The sequence below is a fragment of the Argentina silus genome (genome assembly GCF_951799395.1).
Source record: "Argentina silus genome assembly, chromosome: 9".
NCBI classification, from domain to species: domain Eukaryota; kingdom Metazoa; phylum Chordata; class Actinopteri; order Argentiniformes; family Argentinidae; genus Argentina; species Argentina silus.
This window is the reverse complement of record NC_139663.1, coordinates 9208738-9227734: the sequence shown is the minus strand read 5'-3', so window position 1 is coordinate 9227734 and position 18997 is coordinate 9208738. Positions and strand designations below refer to the sequence as shown.

At 43.0% G+C, this 18997-nt stretch overlaps 3 protein-coding genes across 5 annotated transcripts; 1 reads left to right on the top strand and 2 right to left on the bottom strand.

Annotated features, from left to right (window-relative positions):
- Window positions 1–79: 79 nt before the first annotated feature.
- On the bottom strand, window positions 80–3339 carry odad4 (outer dynein arm docking complex subunit 4; the record flags this gene model as incomplete). The annotated part of the gene is made up of 11 exons (XM_083676483.1): window positions 80–115; window positions 218–318; window positions 497–693; window positions 937–1023; window positions 1135–1342; window positions 1418–1642; window positions 1874–2030; window positions 2137–2198; window positions 2288–2441; window positions 2548–2679; window positions 3226–3339. 11 exons carry the CDS (start codon window positions 3337–3339, stop codon window positions 80–82), a joined length of 1473 nt encoding a protein of 490 aa, XP_083532609.1.
- A 703-nt stretch (window positions 3340–4042) lies between these two features.
- Window positions 4043–11332, bottom strand: dnajc7 (DnaJ (Hsp40) homolog, subfamily C, member 7). 2 transcript variants are annotated; one of them, XM_083677362.1, is made up of 14 exons: window positions 11219–11332; window positions 9489–9577; window positions 9178–9302; window positions 8851–8964; window positions 8588–8662; window positions 8318–8436; window positions 8021–8174; window positions 7760–7924; window positions 7107–7198; window positions 6896–6969; window positions 6447–6593; window positions 6189–6341; window positions 5894–5968; window positions 4043–5761 (listed from the first exon to the last, which is right to left on the bottom strand). In XM_083677362.1, the coding sequence occupies exons 1-14, from the start codon at window positions 11293–11295 to the stop codon at window positions 5724–5726; spliced, it is 1497 nt and encodes a 498-aa protein (XP_083533488.1). In that variant the 5' UTR covers window positions 11296–11332; the 3' UTR covers window positions 4043–5723. The 2 variants fall into 2 exon arrangements, with proteins under 2 accessions (XP_083533488.1, XP_083533489.1); XM_083677363.1 differs by having other exon boundaries at window positions 9178–9288; window positions 11219–11241.
- Window positions 11333–11629: 297 nt separating this feature from the next.
- Window positions 11630–14040, top strand: nkiras2 (NFKB inhibitor interacting Ras-like 2). 2 transcript variants are annotated; one of them, XM_083676403.1, is made up of 4 exons: window positions 11630–11653; window positions 12068–12178; window positions 12280–12521; window positions 12696–14040. In XM_083676403.1, the coding sequence occupies exons 2-4, from the start codon at window positions 12085–12087 to the stop codon at window positions 12936–12938; spliced, it is 579 nt and encodes a 192-aa protein (XP_083532529.1). In that variant the 5' UTR covers window positions 11630–11653; window positions 12068–12084; the 3' UTR covers window positions 12939–14040. The 2 variants fall into 2 exon arrangements, with proteins under 2 accessions (XP_083532529.1, XP_083532530.1); XM_083676404.1 differs by lacking the exon at window positions 11630–11653 and adding an exon at window positions 11674–11884.
- The last annotated feature ends 4957 nt before the right edge of the window (window positions 14041–18997 follow it).

The window sequence follows — 18997 nt, the reverse complement described above, 5'->3', positions numbered from 1 at the left end:
ATCCCCCTGTGATCTCTATGCCCTCATTAAATTGTCTTTAAACATCTGTCCCCCAGATCTCCTCCAGGTCTTGTGTGTCTCACTGCGCTGAACGTTGCCTTGCCTCACGGAGAGCCTAAAGGAGGGCATGAAATATGTGGTCAGTGAACCATGTCTGATTTTTAAGAATGAAATATAATTGATAAGGCTTCACAGAGACAAGAGAAGTACAGGCAACCTTCTGGATAGCGTCCCTGGCAGGGTCATCTTGAAGCAGCTTGGCTCGGTCCAAGGCTCTCTCAAAGTGGGCAACACTCGATTTGAAGTTGCCAACCTTCACTGAGAGGTACACAGAGGGAAAGGGCCCGTTCGGATCAGGTCAATGCTTATAAAGAAGATTTAGAATATTTTTATAGTAAAGCAGCTCTAATGTGTACAGGGTGATAACACTTCTGATCTGAATCAGATCATACATACAGGATGTATTATTAATGGATCTGAAACCAGCTCCACGTACACTCTGACTGTGCGACTAACACGCTGGCATTCAGTTGCCACTTCTCGTCCGCAATTTCATCGGCTGCAACAAGTGAGCGAGAGCCGTAGTCACGGGCCTCTGCGTGACGTTTCAGCTCCAGGTAGCAGCGGCCAATCTCATGGAACAGCCAGGTCCTCTCCAGACCGCCACGGGCCAGTGGGATCTTTTCCTCCCATCTGAAAATGTAGGTTTCAAGGAAAACATGTATGACAATATGTTTTCTCTACTCCATTTTCAGCTGCAGTGACATAATCATGTATAATCATGTGTGCAGATATTTTCTATATTCAGGTTTCAAGAATAAAAAAACACCATGACAGTGTATTTAACCCCCCTCTCAGTTCATTTCCTCTTAAAAAAGAAAAAAAAACATCTCTTTTCATCACACAACATGGACACAAAGTGGAGAGTCCACTTACGCCTCAATAGCCTGTTGAAATTTTCCAATTCGGGCGTATGCTCGGCCAATGTTGTCAAGAGCCCTTGACTTTCCGTCTGAGTGTTTACTGTTGGACAAGCAAGGAATGTAAAAGATGATAGATCGAAACAAGAAACTTGGGGTTACATTCTAAAGTTAGCTATACCTTTCAAATTGAGTACATACACCACTCACTCACCATTGTCTAGCCAGCTCCAGGTCCTTCTGATGGTTGTCCAGCGCTTTATCCATTTCCCCCAGGTCAAGCAATGCATTGCCAATGCAACTGTGTAGGTTACCCAGAATCTCCTTCTTATTGGGTACAACCTCCTCTGACCATCCTTGTACAGTCTTCATAATCTCACGGGCCTTCTTGAGACTGCCCTCTGCATTACCTGCAATTAAGGCTGGAAAAAAAAATACTATTGATCAGGCTGAAAAGAAAGCACAGCTCGGGCCATTTTCATCCTGAGGTCTCTCACCTGCGTCAATCTCCTCAAGGCTCTTGAGTACAAATCGGGTGGGGTCTGAGGGTGGACTCTGACGGGTCTTGTTCCATTTCTGTTGCATGAGCTTACGATCCCTTTCCCGCGCATAGATGGGCTTCTGTTGGCGCCAGAACTCAGTGCGGGTGTCCAGATAGGTGATGCAGCTGAGGATGAGGTCCTGCAGTCTCTCCCCACCCCGCATCTTACCTTTAACCAAGTCTAGAGGCCATTCATGAAAATGTTTCAATTGAATATTTGCCTTATACCACACATTAGGCTCTACGATTCATGCTGATAATGAATGTATAAAGGAACTCCAACGTCAAGTAAAGGCAAACTCTCCAGAGGTTCAGTGATACGAGCATACGAGTAACAGCATTGCATGTGTACACTGAAAGTCTGTGGAAATTAAGTACTGGAGCAAGTTGGGCACAAGGAGGACTACCCTACCTTCATCTTGCAGTAGCTTCTCTAGGTACTCCTTGTCACTGTAAAGCTCTCCCAACAGCTGCTTGCTTGTCTTCTCGCTCTTGGGTGTCTTCTGGTTCTGCTGCCTCAGTTCCCTCCTCAGGGGGTGAATAAGCCCCTTTGGCCGTACCTTCTTCACCTGTCAATCATTACATACACATACAGACCAAATTATGATGACACTCAGTACATGAAGAGGGGAGAGACACCTTGTGTATTGTCACAAGGCTGCAATATGGACTCACCTCATCAGCCTTGTGGAAGAAGGACATGTCTCCCTTGTTTTCCAGTTTAACAGATGAGGGACCTGGGGTGGTGGAGTTTTTTTTTTTTATCAGAACAAAATAGTGTAATGCAAAACGTACAACCATCTAGATTGCACCTTTAAGCACTTACTGCCCACTGAGTTGTCAATAGCCTCTTGGGCCTTCTGGATGCCCAGTCTGAACTCCTGCAGCTCTGGCCGAAGTTTGTGCCCCCTGTGGTAAAACACCAGGGCGAATTCAAAGTCTCCCATGGTGTACAATGCCTCTGCTTTCTGATACAAACCCTGGAAAATGAGGATGAAGAAATACAAAAATAAAGTTTTTTGCCAATAGCCTGAATCTGCATGGAAATGCTGCACATCATACTGATTCCATAAGTTTAGATTGGACCTTGAAGAACTCTTTGTCCTCTTTGAGAGAGGCCTCCGCATCCCGCAGTGCATTTTCAGAATCTCCCATCTTCACATAGCATTTTGATCTGGCAACCAGGCAATTTTTGTCGTCCGCCTGAAGAATCAATGCCTAAAAGAAATGTTGAAGCTTTACGAAATAAATCAACATGGTTTAGCCATATAATATTATGGCTTTGGCAACGGATGCCATTATTAGACTAATAGAGTAGAAGCCTATCAGCAAAATGTGTGGTCAACAAGTCACTACAATAAAACATATTGGCAATGGCAACCACCACATGCACAAGTAGTAACATGCACTAGATTATATTTAGCTAAAGCATAGTAGTCTGCAATATTCCCCTTGATTTGGGAGAATATAGGCCAGGCTATTGACTCATTAAACTCATCCAAAAAATGTATCATAACCAAAACACTAAAGGACAATCAAGTGCAGTTTACATTACATTCTCTTGGGTGCATTTGCAAATTGCTCCATTATCACATTTCTGTTGGCGTCCCGCTGTGATATATGCATGAATTGCAGAGTGTGGCTTTAATCATCCAAGGCGACTGGGGAAATATGTAGAACTTCATCATCAGCGGTAATGTACACGCGCTCCCTGAAACTCTATGCGCGTCAGCTAGTTAACCGCTAGCAAGATTAGCTGCTTACCGTTGAATAGCTTTCAATAGCTTTGACATACTCTCCTTTGTGGTACAACTGGTCCCCTTCTGCCATGTAAGTGGAAAATGTGCTCTTGGGTCCTTGGTCTCCATTGTCTGACATGTCTGAAAATATTAGCAATTACAGCAAGCGAGATGACCTGTCCTTGTAAGCAGGCTTTCGTGTAGTTCCAACAAAGTCCCATCAGTGGTATCCTAGCAACCAGCCTAACAAGTCTGACTCCTCCTCGGTTGAAGGTCTGAATCCCGCTGCCTTTGAATTAAAGTCCAGACCTGCTGAATTACAAAAGTATGTTTGGTGATATCCCTTGACTTTTACCAGTCCAAAGTTTGGACACACCTTCTCATTCAATGTTTAAATTTTTTTCTACATTGTAGATTAATATTTAAGACATCAAAACTATGAAGGGACACATATGGCATTATGTAATAAACAAAAAAGTGTTAAACAAACCAGAATATGTTTTATATTTTAGATTCTTCAAAGTAGCCACCTTTTGCTTTGATGACAGCTTTGCACACTCTTGGCAAGGTGTGCCCAAACTTTTGACTGGTACTCTATGTCTACTGCTAACAAGAGTTATTTTTCATTACAAATGTCCAAAACTGAAGAATACAAATGTATCATTTGTGTTTTGCTCTCTTGAAACCAAGCAGAAACCAACAACTAATCAGTAACTCAAGAACAATAGGCTACAGTGCAGCAACACAACATGAATACAGACTTCAGCCCTCCAGAGTGATTTAAAGAGACTGGAGCAGTCTGGAGCCCCATCTCTTACAAACAACAAGCATTTGGCCTCATGTATCACTGCAATTCATTCTTGTTGTCTCAAGTCTTTTGACAGTACAGTGCTGGGGTAGACAGCAGCAGGCTGATCATATATCTGAAAGTCAAAGAAAAAAGCAATGCATTGACAAGAAGGGGAAACCCAGAAGAGGCCATCTTTATTTACATGGCATTTGACAACGGTCCATAGTCAAGTCTGTTTCAGCTTTATGAGAGCAAACTCAGGATGAAGATGCTTTCTTTCTTCAAGTGCACCAAGAGATCAGGACATCCTGTACTCATGATGTCTTATCAATTGATATCAAATTTAAATCGCAAGACAGGCTCTGTTCAAGCAGTCAACCTGTGGCTCTGTTTTTGTTATCTGCATCATGAACAAAGCAGTGGAACTACTGAAAAGTAGTTAGATAATGCTGCCTGGAGACAACCTGCGTATTAGACTAAAAGCAGGACTCCAAAAACTGTCCCTGAAATAGGCAAAAAGTTACTTAATTTGATAGTTTGCTAAGATATGTTCAAGAGCATAGATTTGTATACATGATTTATTTGTAGGCAGAGAGCGACATAATGGTATTGATTAACTCAGCAGTAGCTTGCATTAAGTAAAAGGAACACAGCCAGTATAATACACTGATGTCAGCTCTATATTTCATAGATGCACAGGCACAACCAAATTCTTTTCCTGAGTATGTGCCAAAAGGAAGCTGGTCCTTGGTGCCCTTTTCAATCTTTTACATAATAGAACAGCATCCTCATTCCTGGTAGAGCCTCCATGAGACAGCAAATTTACAATAAATATACATATCAAAATAAAAAAAATGAAACAGTTATCAACTATTAACACAAATAAACACTTTACATTCCAGTAAAATGTACAATGCAGCAACTGGTGAATGGCAACATCGAACATAAAACTTGTGATGAGGAAGCTGACCACAAGAGGGTGACATACCGGGCATAACAAGCCAACAAGCCAGCCAGATTAGACATTACCCATAGACATTGCTATTTCCAGTCATCTCCCTACATGTCAGCAGTAGTTTATTGATAACTCTATTTACCCCAGCGGTTGTGGAAATCGAAATGATAAACCTTAACTGTTTCTATAACATGATGACAGCTTTCAATAAGCATTCACCCACAGCTGCTAAATTGTCTTTTGGTTCTTGAGTGTATAGGGGTGGTGTTCTGCCAATGCAACATTCAAGTTGTCCTTTAAATCACTAGGCAAAACATAACATGCTCTGAATACTTCCTGGTCAAGGGGAAGGCAGCCATTAGGGGTTTATAGCATGCTCAATGCCCAGTCCCTTCTCAGAGGTCTTATTTCAAAGTCTCAGCATGATTCTTACTTGTTTGGGCCACCATTCTTTCAATGGAAATTAAATACCAGGGTTGCTTGCCATTACTGACTTTCAAATTGGTTTCAATTTGACAAAAGGAAACCAAATCAAAATCAGTAACAGTAGTTAAATAGTCTGAGCCTGAATCCTTGCTAGGGGGGGTGGGGGGTGGTGCACACTTTGTTGCATGTTGTCATTGGATATCATTCAGGTTATCATACCATAATGGCATAGACAGAATCCAAACTGAGAATCAGTCGGATATGTTAATGTAAATTAGGGTGGGATTGGGGGTTGAATCCGTCTGAGTAGAGTCCATGGTGGGGTTACTGTAGAAGTACGGGAATCCTCCAATTAACCAAACTGGAAGAAGAAATTCCCTGGCGCAGATGCTAAAAAAAAAAAAAAAAAAGTGTAAATTATAAAACAGGTTTCACTGCAATATGTTTAATAGTGAAATAAAATAAATATGTATTCAATCATAGAAGAAAGGTACTGTTTCCCACAGCTTTTGGAATACTTACATTGATTACCTTCAAAACTAAAGCCTCCAGGGCCTCCAAAGAATGCCTTGAAAATGTTGTTGGCATCAAAATCAGCTGGAGAGACACAAACACATTGTAAACATAAACATGACAACCAAGAAATACCACTAACACTATACCAATAACACTTTGTAGCATTTCAAATCATAAGCAATACACTGACATGGCTGCACATAGCCTGTTCTCCTTTAAGGGGAGTAGTTAGGCTCCTGTTTAACCTGTCCCTCCCATGCCTCCTATGATCCCTCCATGAGGGTCTTTCTTAGCTACTGACCTCCATTGTTCATGCCGTCTTCCTCCAGGTCATGGCCGCTGTCGTAGCGATTCTTCTTCTTCGGGTCAGAGAGCACGGTAAACGCCTCGCCCACCTCTTTAAACTTCTTCTCCTCTTCCTTCTGCACATCTGCGCTGGCTGAGCTGTGACGGTCTGACAGATAAACATTGGTCAAGTGGGAGGATAAACAAGACGTTTCCTCTCATTAAGGAGTAACAGTTCAGAGGGTTTAACTGAGAGCTGGGCTTTGACAGATACCTGGATGGTGCATGAGGGCTCGTTTGCGGTAAGCCTTCTTTATCTGGTCCTCTGTGGCATTGTTATCCACTCCCAGCACCTTGTAGTAATCTTTCCGCTTGCTTTTCTTCAGCTCCAACTGTGCACTCTTGAGGAGGTGCTTGTGTTCTACAGAAGAGAAGGTTAGAGTGAGACCAGTATATGAAAGAAAGAGAGAAACACTCACAGCTATTTACCAGTTCAGCACTAACTATAAGTAGTTGCAATAAGGTGCCAGCAGGTGGTGCTACACTGTAATTAAGCCCCTCACAGTGACACCTGAGACATTGCCTAATAACAGCAAGTGGGAAATAGCAGAGTGAGACACAAGAGCATGAAGAAACAGGACTGACTAACAGGGTGAGAGGAAATGACTGGGCTATAGGGAGCGGCAGCTGAGTCACACGTCTGGAAACAGAGATAACACTCACCTTTTGTCTTCTCTGTCTGGTAGACCTTTTCATAGTCCCGAACCGCTTCCTCATATAGCTCTGTGTCCATGTAACTGCAGAGTACAATCACATAGGGAACAAGCTTTAGTATCATCTCTCAGCTTTCATAATATTCACTTTCTCTCTCTCTCTCTCTCTCACACACACACACACACACACACACACACACAGCTAAGATTCATTGACGTACCATAGTGCTCTCCGTAAATAGGCCTTGATGTAGGTCTCATCCAGTTTAATTGCCTTGGTACAGTCTTCAATAGCCTGGTCTAGTTTTTTCAGCTTTGAAAGGAAAATGGGGGGAAAAAATACAAAAAAAGGTAAGGGCAAGCCTGCAAGGAGGCACAGGAGAGAAAGGGAGATGCTGGCCCAGTTCTAGTGGCTTGAGAGAGGAAAGTAAAGCAAAGTGCAGAGCCGCACAGACGCAGCACAGCTAAAAATAGGCCTACACACAGTAAGAGGAGCAGAGAGTGCTCACTGACAGAGGTGTGTGTGAGTGAGTGCATTGAGTTGGTATGTGTAGTACAGTCGGTGTGGTGTGTGGGCCAGGACAGTAGACGTGTATATTGCTACAAACATGTCTGTGAAATTGTTCAAGAGTGTGTGACTTCTTGAAGGATTTAGAAGTGCTCCATGATGCCAGGAGCCATTTTAAGACACTTTTAGTTTTATACAGAAGGTATCAAATTTCAGAGGCCTGGTAGGTACAACATCTTCAAGGTAATCAACTAAGAGGGAACTAAGAACCTTGGAGTGAGAGTAAAACACTCATCCTGAAGCTGACTAAATACCAAAATGGGAAAAAACAAAACATTAAGCATGAATACATCATTTGAGCCATACCTTAGATCCAACGGTGCCCCTATTACAGAACAGCTTGGCATTTGTTTTGATGTTGTTGGGGTCTATTGTCAGTGCCTCAGAGTACAACTCGTAGGCCGCCTCATAGTTCCCCTCCTTGAAAGCCTTGTTCCCCTCCTCCTTCTTGGCTTTGAGTGCTTTGGCATTCTGAGTATAAAGGAGACAGCATTTAGAACCACCCACGAAAATTATCAGAAGCCAGCAAAAACAATAAGATGCATGGGTACTGGGTAGAGGACTCACTCTGCAGGCGAGACGAGCTTTCTCATGGTCAGGGGCCATGCGCAGGGCCTGGACAAAGAACTGGACGGCCTTGTCAATGCAGTCCTCATAGTACAGACAGAGGCCACGGACATACAGGGCATCCCCGTTAGTGGAGTCCATCCGCAAGATATCGCTACCAGAGGAGACAACAAAGAAACAAGTCCGCTTTATGTCACAGACAGATAGATACTAATGCCAATCGAAAGACAGCAAACAATTCACGACTTTGATCAACACAAAAAGGGTATTTATGTCCACCCAACAATGTCCTGTTACCTGGCTACAGATTGAGCTTCTGGGTAGCGACCTAGCATAGCCAAACACTCTGCTTTCAGCACTTTGAACCTGTGGCAGGCTGAGGCCGACTCCAAGGCTCGGTCCATACAGAAGACAACCTGTAGACACCAGAGGGAGAGACTGTTGTGTCTACAAACAGGGATAGCTGTTACAAGAACAGTCATACCAGCGACTGACCTTGCCCCCCCCCCCCCACACACAAACATCTGACAGATTTTTAGAGTAGGCTGTGCAAATAAAACAGCTTACCATCCTGAAGTCACGCTTCTCAAATCCTATTTCTGCCATCTTCTCATACTCTAGAATTGATTCTGCATTCTTCACCTGAAGAGAAGGGTCATTATGCCATTCCATCAAGACATGAACAATTCAATTAATCAATCTCAATACTCCCAGCCAAACAAATTGAATTCACATTTGGGACATTTTCAGCAAAAATAACTCAAAGCAGTGTGGTAAATGGCCAGGTCATGGCCTGCCCCTGACACAGAGGCTGCTTGTGGCTGACCCACCTCCTGTTGTGCCTGGCTGTTGTCAGGCTCCAGCTCCAGAACCCTCTGGAAACAGCGGCTGGCAGCCATGGCGTTGCCAAGACACAGATGGCACTTCCCCTCTCTTAGATGACCCTGTGGGCAAGTGACTCACAGTGAGTTCACATGCTGGGGCAGAAACACAGGCTGGGGAAACACCCGCTGGGAAAACAAATGACTCCACTATTTCCATAAACCTGATTTAATTGTGTACACGGAATGACTGAACCTTTTGGAAGGTCAGACTAGCTCCATATTTGCCAAGCCCATTGCTCAAGATGGTGCTGTACCTGATAGAGCATACTGTACCTTCATGAAAGTGTCGTCTAGCCGCACTGCCTGCTGGGAGTCCTCCAGAGCCTCCCTGAACCGACACAGCATCATCAGCGTGGCTGCCCGGTTTCCATAGTAACTAGCATTCTTGGGACACATGTCTGTCAGAATACACAAATGATAATAGATCATAATACAATAAATGTATATAGGCTAATATAACAATAGAATATCTGCTCTCACCATTATCTAGGTTGGTGGTCTATTTCTTGGTAAAGTCAGTATATGGACAGCAATAAGAGACAGAGAGGAAGGAAAACAACATCATTTATGAAACCTATTCTTACCTATAGCCTTGGTGTAGTAGTTGAATGCTTCAGAGTAATCCTTCTTGATGTAATAGGCATTTCCCTGTTCTTTGAAGCACTCAGCTTCCCTGGAGAAACAATTTACACAGAAACGTGTCAAAAATAAATGAAACAATCTGTTGACAAAAGTAATACTCAAGAGTTTTTCATGAAATGGCATGAGGGCAGAGCCTACAGTATTTTTTGCCAACAAAATAAAGTAGGCTACAGTATGAAAAGGGAACACCTCTTAAGAAATGCATAGGGGAGTTATCAATGACTTCACTGTAGCCTGTATACCAGTCATCAAGAGGTGTCCATACAAATCAAGGTTTATTTGTTATATACATGATACTGTACAGTCCATTAGGTCTCACTGCTGCCATATTTGATATTTTGAGAATGTTGTATGTTGAAAGAATGCTGAAAGTGGTCAGCTTTATAATGCATTCTGATAGGCATACATACACACTTGTGGTAGAGCAAGGCTCATCTATATCGGGTTGCTTCCAACCACACTACATGACATTTCAGATTGGTGTGGGGGTGTAAAGGGACTGCTACTCAAAAGTCTAAACATAGAAAAAGCCACACCAGCAGCAAGGAAGCATCTCATCCAACCGAAAGAGAGGGCCTATGAGACGAAGTGGACAAGTGTATATTTTAAGAGTGTGCCTGGGTCACAAACAGCTTTCAAAGGATAGAGGGAATACAGCAGAGACTGCCATGAAGGGATCACATGACACAAGGGTGAAGCCAACTTTTTTTGGAAACCTCACCATGCTTCAGATCTCAATCAGACAGAGGCGCAAGAGGGCACCCTAGGCAAGCAGGCGCAAAAGCAGGCCTGTGCACAGGTGTCATCGTCCTCCCCCCCAATAAAGTGTCGTGCTTTAAATGTTGAATGTGCAGTGGAGCAAAGATGGCTAGGTAATCAACATATATATTATACATAACATGTGCAATATCTATTTCGCCAGAGGCTGTAATATTTGCCTCTCTTTGACACTCACTCAATAAAACAAAAATGCGCTTTAGATGCACTTGACTGTTTGCACTTTACTCACGCATGCATAGATGTTTCAATTGGTTATCGTACTTTGACAGTTGTTTTTATATCATGTCAAGTGTAAAGATCAAGTCTGATATATCGCAATATCATATTTTGTCTGTCGTGAAGCCCTAATCTAATGACACATGGCATATTGTTTGGGATAGACAGTGTCCAGCACTGTTGCCAAGGTGAGGAAAGACATGACAGATTACGACCTACATACCGACCAGTCAGGTTGCCATACTGTACCTAAAGGTTACTGCTGCTGACCTGAGAATGTTCGGTAATGACGTTAGGTAGATGGCAAGCTAGATAATGATTTACCCAACTATAAAAGCCTACTTGCCATCTGTGTCAGTGCGTGTGGTGCACACTGGACAGCAGAGAGAGCAAGGCCATTTTGATTGTTCCGGCTTGAGTTGATAATTGTGCGCTGAAGCTAACCTAAATCGTAGATGATACTAGATGACAGAGGGCTGAAAAAAAGAGCCTGGCCCCATTGATAATAGATATGACCTGGCCTAACGCTGGCTTGCTGTGCTGCTAGCCACTGCTGTCTGACTTAGCTAAACACACGACCAAGTATGGCAAGCAAATTCGAAGCATCCACATGTCATGACATTACAACGTTCGTTGTAAAAAGTGTACATTTATTGTTGCCGTCACGGCTACGCACCTCTCCAATTCCTCGTCGCTGAGGTATTCCATCTCAGGATCCATGGTCACATCATCATCATAGTCAACCGTCGCCATTTTGGTGGACTGGGGGGGCTTGTGTTGGGGGGGCAAACTACACGGACGGAGCTTGATTTGACAGCTGGGGAAGAGAGCTGTCTCATGTGACACAGCAAGTGTTCCAGGTCACCTACAATTGCAGACGGGTTGCGTAGATTAGTAGATTACTATATCATATTTGTGTGGTTCTCAGATCTACAGACATATCCATGCGTTGTCAGATTTGATAATATGCGCTGCGTGACTACAATTTAGGACACCTCTAACGCAACATGGGACAGGAGACAGCGCCAGACGCTAGAGGTCGCACTTGTTACATAGCCGAGCAGTCTGGTTACGCCCACGTTACGTAAGCAGTAAACAGGAAGTATTTTTGGTGAGTGTTGTGTCCGAGACAAACAGGGATGTTAAGATCGATATAAACACTGTAATGCCTTTAAAATTTTCATCTAAGACGTTCAATTAAGACAAACCTTCGGGCGTTGATCAGTATAAGGTTATTAGTGAAATCAATCCTAATCTAGATCGTGGACGAAAACCTATTGTAGCTATAGCTAGCTAGTTAGCTGTCCTTCGACGATATGAACCGACGACGTCAACTTTAGTGGTATTTAGATAGAACGTCATTTAGCCCCTGTTCTATTACACAAGAGATAAACGACTCCCTTCCCCTAATACGTCAGTTAACTGGCCTGTAATAAACGTGTATTGATAAGAACAGTGTAAACACAGCGCACTGCTGGCTGTAGCTAATAAAAATACTGTGCTCTGTTTTGTTATTGATTCACAGACTTGTCAGGACTGACCATGGGAAAAAGTTGTAAAGTAGTGGTGTGTGGTCTGGCTGCCGTTGGAAAAACGGCGGTTTTGGAGCAATTACTATATGCCAATCATATAGCAGGTAAGCAGTTCATTTGTAAGCCCAAGTCATTCTGCATGACCCAATAATGTGAAATCCTCTGGTTCCAGCCACTTATCATACGTGTCCTCATATGCGTACAGGCTCAGAGCCCATGGAGACCCTGGAGGACATCTACATTGGCTCCATAGAAACTGACCGCGGCACACGAGAGCAAGTGCGCTTCTATGACACACGGGGGCTGCGGGACGGACTGGAGTTCCCTCGCCATTACTACTCCTTTGCAGATGGCTTTGTTCTTGTCTACAGCATTGACAGTAAGGAGTCCTTCAAGAGAATGGAGGCACTCAAGAAAGACATTGACCGCTACCGTGACAAGAAAGAGGTGAGGACCTTAATCTGTTTTAGTGGTCCATTATTCTCATGTCAAGAAAGGGTGATCACAATAGTTAGGTTATAGCAAAGCATCTCTACCGACAGCATTCCTCACATGCTCTAGGGGACTGATGCCACTGATGTGAGGGCGTTCCTACCCATGAATGATTATGTTTGTCCACAGGTGACTATTGTGGTGCTGGGTAACAAGCTGGACATGCAGGAGCAGAGGAGGGTGGATGTGGAGGCGGCCCAGCACTGGGCCAAGACTGAGAAAGTGCGTCTGTGGGAGGTGTCAGTGGTGGACCGGCGCACCCTGATTGAGCCCTTTGTCTACCTGGCAAGCAAAATGACCCAGCCCCAGAGCAAGTCATCCTTTCCCCTCAGCCGCAACAAGAACAAGGGGAGTGGGTCCGTCGATAGCTGAGGGAGCAGGATGGACTGATGGCATGAGGGAGAAACAAGGTTTAGAGAGCTAGGGAGGGAGGAAACAGGAAAAAAGGAGATTGTATTATGGGAAATGCAGAGGTGGAGGGGGAGAAGAGTATGAGAGGACACATGACAAGCTGATTATCACATGCATACAGACATAGACAATGTTATGACTGCACTGCAAGAATGCACACTGACTGAATCAAAACAATTACGTTCATGAACATTTGGAGACTGAACTTTGATGACATTAAAAAAAAAATTGCTGAAAGATAATCAGGTGGGATAGGCCTATGTTAGGGAGGATGCATAAGGGATTAAAGTACTGTTTGAGATTTGTTACACTACTGGCATGCCATCCAGTCATACATGGTGGTATTATTTTGGCATGAATTACCTCTAAATTTAGAAAGAAAAACATTCCGTTGTACTGTTCATGTATTCCGACAGATTTGCCAGAAACACCTACTACTGCCTTTTGTGTTAGCTTTGATTTTTAAAATGTTTGAATTTTAATTGTCTTGGCCGTCTGGCAGTCTTATTCTGTGTGTCTATTGGTGAGCAGGGCATTTGTAAAGCTTCATGCCTGCTGGACAGGCCCCAATGGGGACTGACAGAGATGTATTTGCCCTCGACCAAAGCCTTGGCATGGCAGCTTGTATGATGTCACATATTCATCTGTCCGTTATTAAAAAGTCCTTACTGTCGATTAGACACTTGGCCTCAGTTGAAGATGGGGCATCCTTGATTGTAGTTACTGAGCTGTAAAACACTTTGTTGGTCAAATAAAATACATTTCATTGCCTGCATAATTTGATGCCATATCAGGGTCAGTTCTTCTGTGCAACAATTTATGTTTTTATCAATGAACAAGAAAAATGCTCTGCGACGGTTCGCAGATCTATATTTGTATTATGATTTGACATTGTGCACCTGCATCCTGTTGTCTGTATTGAACTGCATATTATTTTCTTGATGAATTTGCATTTATATTCTGATGCATAATACTGTATTTATCTATCAAAATGTTGTGGAGACAATAATTGTTTGCATGTTGTGTAAACAAATTAAAATATGCAACTGTTGTGTATATCTTTGCATGATTCAAAAGATGATTAAATTCAGTAGAATACAGTTGTCATCTGAATGATTTCTGCATTCATGATTGCTCAGCTATCAAAACAGATCGCCCTTAGAGATGTGGTGGATATGCAGGCTACAGTGGGAATGACTGGGGATTTTCCTTCCCAGACTTTAGACACATATCCCTGAAACCACTGCATCCATGACACACAGTGTACATGTGGAGGGTGAGAGAGGGGCCAGTGTGGGGTCACAGAGTGACTAAGATATGCATTTTCAGAGCAATTATAAAAGCAACAGCTAGCTCAATGACTTAAACCACAGACTTTTGTAGTGTCTATTTTATATAACAAATGTTCGCTTCAGAAGAAAGGCAGTTCATTATGTGGCCAACAGAGGTCTCTCATCCTCTCTCAATGCCTGGTTGTGCCTTTGGGGTTGTGATCATTATAAATCCCCAAGTGTCTGAAATAAGCCATTTTATTTTGTAGTCCTGATTGCTGTCAAGGGAGCCTGTAGTAATCCTGTCTAACTGCTTAATCTCTTCCTTTTATGGATGATCAGTGATCACCCAGGGATTTTGTACAGTAGTATCCACCAATCCAGTCTGGCTGTACGGAGAAGTAAGATTCCTCTGCCCATTAATAGCACTAATTCCAGACCGATTGGCCACTGAAACACAGGCTCCTCACAGCTGGACCGAGACCTGTGAAGTCTACAGTATCTAAGGTATACAAAAAATGCTGTTGCGTTTAAATGGCCATTTTAGGTAGAAACAACATAGATCCCCATGATAATGGGGGTTGTGCTCTACATAAATTGAGACAAGGTCAGAAATGTTTAGGCAGAGCAAATGAACCTGCCAACACTTCCATGACGACCAGCTGACTAGAAAGGTTAATGTAAACTAATGAGAAAACCTGAAGTGGAACGTTCCTGAAATGATACTCTCACCTTGGTTTCCCCTCATTGAACAATAGAGATGTTGTCTCATTTCAGCCATGTTATTATCAATGACTAAAGTCAGTGCTCTAGCGTTACTTACTAAGAAAGGGTGTATTCATACATACTGTAGTATTATGTTTGGATCATAATGAAATAACATTACATTACAACTCTCATTTTATGTCTTCCTCGACATACAGAAAATGGAGGACTTCAACCCAGCAACTTAAGCACCCTATATATCACCTTCCCACACATACATTCACTTATCTGAGTTTAACAGAGAGCAGTGAGCAATGAAATACTTCACTCTGTATTGACCTTGCGTAAAAATTGGACATTTACCACAATACATAAAATACACACACAGAATACTGCAGGTATGAGGAGCAGATTTGTGACATGTCCCTGATATGATTTATGAACCTCACCCACAAGACTTGAGCGACCACAAAAGAGTTATTTCCCCAAGGATGTCACCGAGAGAAAAAAAGAAGGCAATGTGCTTTTATCGCCACACTCAAATATTATTTTACAGTCATAGCAAAAACACAAAAAACCTCTTCACCGCTGCAGCTGAGCATCTATAGCCCTCCCTAGGGACATACAGAGCAAATGGGTTTTTCCCCAGTTCCTACAATGGAGAAGATTTATTTCAAGCCTGGCAGTCACTCTATTGACCTTCTAATCATAGTGTTTCTCTCCCAATAGCAGGTCATCAAGAGGTCTGTGATTTAAAGGCTTGGATAATTTGAGGCCTGCATCATGTAGCATCAGTGTACTAGCAGTTGGGCCATGATTTAACAGGATAATCTGCCCCATGAGGTAAGCATTACTGCTTGACCCCAGGCTCAAGCCCCCAACACACCCCATAGACCTGCACTAGATTACCCTTCCCTCATCTCACTCTCGGGAGTCTCCTCATAAGTCTCCTGTTTGAAAACCTGGTCAATCTGTTCTGGCCTGTTTTTAAATTTTAAGTACCCAATAGAGAGCTTGTACTGTGGGCTGAAGGAAAGGTACAATAGTCCTTGAAGAGATTATTACTGTGTCTACACAAAAGAGAGGTATGATATGATAGAGGCATGGGGAAGGTCAAATGTTTCCTGTCAAATAATGATTGTTATGCTTACTGACAGGCCAATGAGGCCATCATTAACTGACTCAAAAGCAGCTGATGCAGATCCTTCCACCTCAATACACAAGGAACACACTACCACAATGTTATGCAAGACAAGCTCTAATAAATATAAACATTTGTCACGTTTAATCATCTTTGAGATGTGAATTTAATCACACACTGTACTGTGGGCCACAGAGAGGCAAGGTTGATGGAGATGGTCTGACACCTCTGTCATTATGAAGTAGGACATGTTGACAAATTGGCTGTTTACAGTCAACAGCCGGATGCGTGGAGCCCAATAAAGAACAAAATGACACTGTGGAAGTGGGAGATCTAATTGATTTATTTCACCTTCCAAACCCTCCGTCTGTCTTTCTCTGCCACTTTTGCTCAACCTTGCATTATCTATACAGATTACAGACAGAAAAAAAACATTTAAAGCAAAGAGCAATATCAAAATATCTTACTCTCTTTCCACCTTACAATTCTTATGGTACATCATAAAGTCATGGTAAAAATGTACAATGAACATACTATGACAAAGGCATTACAATAAATACTGGCCATGTCCCTTCATAGGTTATTATTGTTTTCCTCTACATCATGGTGCATGATTTGTAATGTCCCATTGGTTTTGAATTGAACACAAGAAGTCACAGATATTGATATGTACTGTACAACTGGATGCATACACACAGAACCCATGTCCCTGTCAGGTTGATACAGAGAGGAAGAAACCACCACGTCGAGATAAGGGTGTCGATGCACAAGTCTTAACCCGCCCGGGCAGTCAGTTAGAGATCAATAACCAATGTCATGTAAAGGGATGGTGTCAGTCAAGGTTATAATGTCCCTCTGTTCTTCCAGACACTGACTATGGTCAAGCTATGGATCAAATGACATCCCCGTTTGGCATGAGAGGAGGATGTGTTTGTGCTTATCTTACATTTCCACACGGGGAGCGCTGGCACAAGGACCTGTGGCGATGAGGACAACACCAACAACAACACACTGTCCAACGTCATCTGGGAGGGCTCACCTTCATAGAAACAAGGACATGGACTGGACATAAACAAAGTCATACCTAATTGAAGAATGCACACAATGATTGGATGTTACAGTAGATCACAGTCCAAACAGTCGAGAGACAGATGCTCCTTTGATTGGCATGATTATGGCAAGGGTAGATGACTGGCTTCAGAGACAACAAGAGCACATGAAAACAAAGACACAGCACTGGCTATGCACACAGGGGGTAGATTAGAGGAGAGTGAGGCTGTGAAGAACAGCTCTAGGCGGTGTTATTCTAGAATCCAGTATGATTAGAAAGCATTATTCAGAACTCAATCTCTGAAACTATACAAGAGATGAGCCAGTGTCTAAACTCGAACAGCATCTCAACTGGTTCTCTGCAATATATCACTAATTTCTCTGTCAGGTGCAAGAGCACTCAGATAAGGGGTGGGCAGAAACCTTCTGTCATTCTCCCACACCAGCGTATCATTACGGTGTCGCACACCTGCTGTGATGACTCTAGCCTCCAAAATGGGTTGAAAATGAATACTGTGTTGTTACATTTATCATTGGCAGACATAGATGACCCGAACAAAGACACAGAAACAGACACACACACGCACGCATGCACGCGCGCGCACGCACACACACACACACACACACACACACATACACATTTGACAGACCTGTGGCCAGAGCTGACAGATCCTTGATCAGATACTTGCCTAGCTCTGAGAAATGTCAGCACCTGCCACGTCACAAGCAGCTGCAGTCAAGATGGCTGCATAGAGCTTCCTTGTACAGCCTCAAATCAAAATAGTATCACAGAAAATACAACATGAGCTGCACTGAAACAAATTCCTAACATGTTTGGTTGGTATGGCAATAATATCTTGAACTTGAACATCAATGGATTACTGGGTTCTTCACATAAATTATTACATTTTCTTTCATGTCTATTACTATTGTGTGTGTGTGTGTGTGTGTGTGTGCTTGTCCTATTCAACCTTCAAACAAGTAACAGAATCCAAATTAAATAATTGATTTCCTTATTTTCTCATTGGGGAGCAACCACGCCCAAATAAATATTGGTCAATCTTGACCTTATATTTCCACCAATAAGTAAGGCTCCTTTTGGACAGTTGTGCACCCTTTGTTATTGCTCAAATATCATAATGTGGCGCCCCGCAGGGTTCTGTCCCAAGTTTACAATAATTTCTTCTTTCACTATGAGGTCTTCACAGTGAGAGATCACACTGTGGAAAGCTCTGTCACACCACTGGAACTGAAAAGAAAGCCTGTGTCATAGCAGCTTTGTTTAATCAATTATGCTTCTTCTCAGGCCTGAGCCATCTCTGGACAATCCTCTCCATGGTTGCCTGTTTGTGTACAGTGATGGGAGAGTGAAGACGACAAGACAAGCACACACACACGCACACACGCACACACGCACACACGCACACACACACACACACACACACACACACACACACACACACACACACAGCTTGAGTTTACAATGTCCTCCGAAGGTCCTCATATTCTGTGTTAGGTCGTCCAAAATCCAATCCCTGTGTTCTTCGTTGGTGGATTATCGCATGGCTGTTATTTCACTGTATCCACAAGTACAGAGTGTGCCTCCTCTCTTCAGCGATGGAGTTTGTGAGGCCATGGGTCATATGGCATACATGTAGCTGAAACCGTGAGCCCTGAGAAGGCCAAAGAGTTTTCAGACTCTATCCAGTGTAGGCTGAAAGCCTCCTTCTGCAGGTTAGTCTTTGCCCACTGTATAAAGTCTGAAAAGGCCTTTATGTTCCACATTTGATGTGTTGTGTGGCGGTTATTCAATCTTTGTTTGAACTTTGAAGAAGAAGAATCACTCAAGCACT

Bases quoted from the DNA above. Each gene is read 5' to 3' on its own strand.
- dnajc7 (XM_083677362.1), bottom strand. From the start codon at position 11,295: ATGGCGACGGTTGACTATGATGATGATGTGACCATGGATCCTGAGATG. The intron at 9,578-11,218 runs GTGCGTAGCCGT...TTGTTTCTCCAG, and splicing joins AGCGACGAGGAATTGGAGAG to GGAAGCTGAGTGCTTCAAAG. The intron at 8,663-8,850 runs GTGGGTCAGCCA...CCTTCTCTTCAG, and splicing joins ACAGCCAGGCACAACAGGAG to GTGAAGAATGCAGAATCAAT.
- nkiras2 (XM_083676403.1), top strand. From the start codon at position 12,085: ATGGGAAAAAGTTGTAAAGTAGTGGTGTGTGGTCTGGCTGCCGTTGGA. The intron at 12,179-12,279 runs GTAAGCAGTTCA...ATATGCGTACAG, and splicing joins ATATGCCAATCATATAGCAG to GCTCAGAGCCCATGGAGACC. The intron at 12,522-12,695 runs GTGAGGACCTTA...GTTTGTCCACAG, and splicing joins GCTACCGTGACAAGAAAGAG to GTGACTATTGTGGTGCTGGG.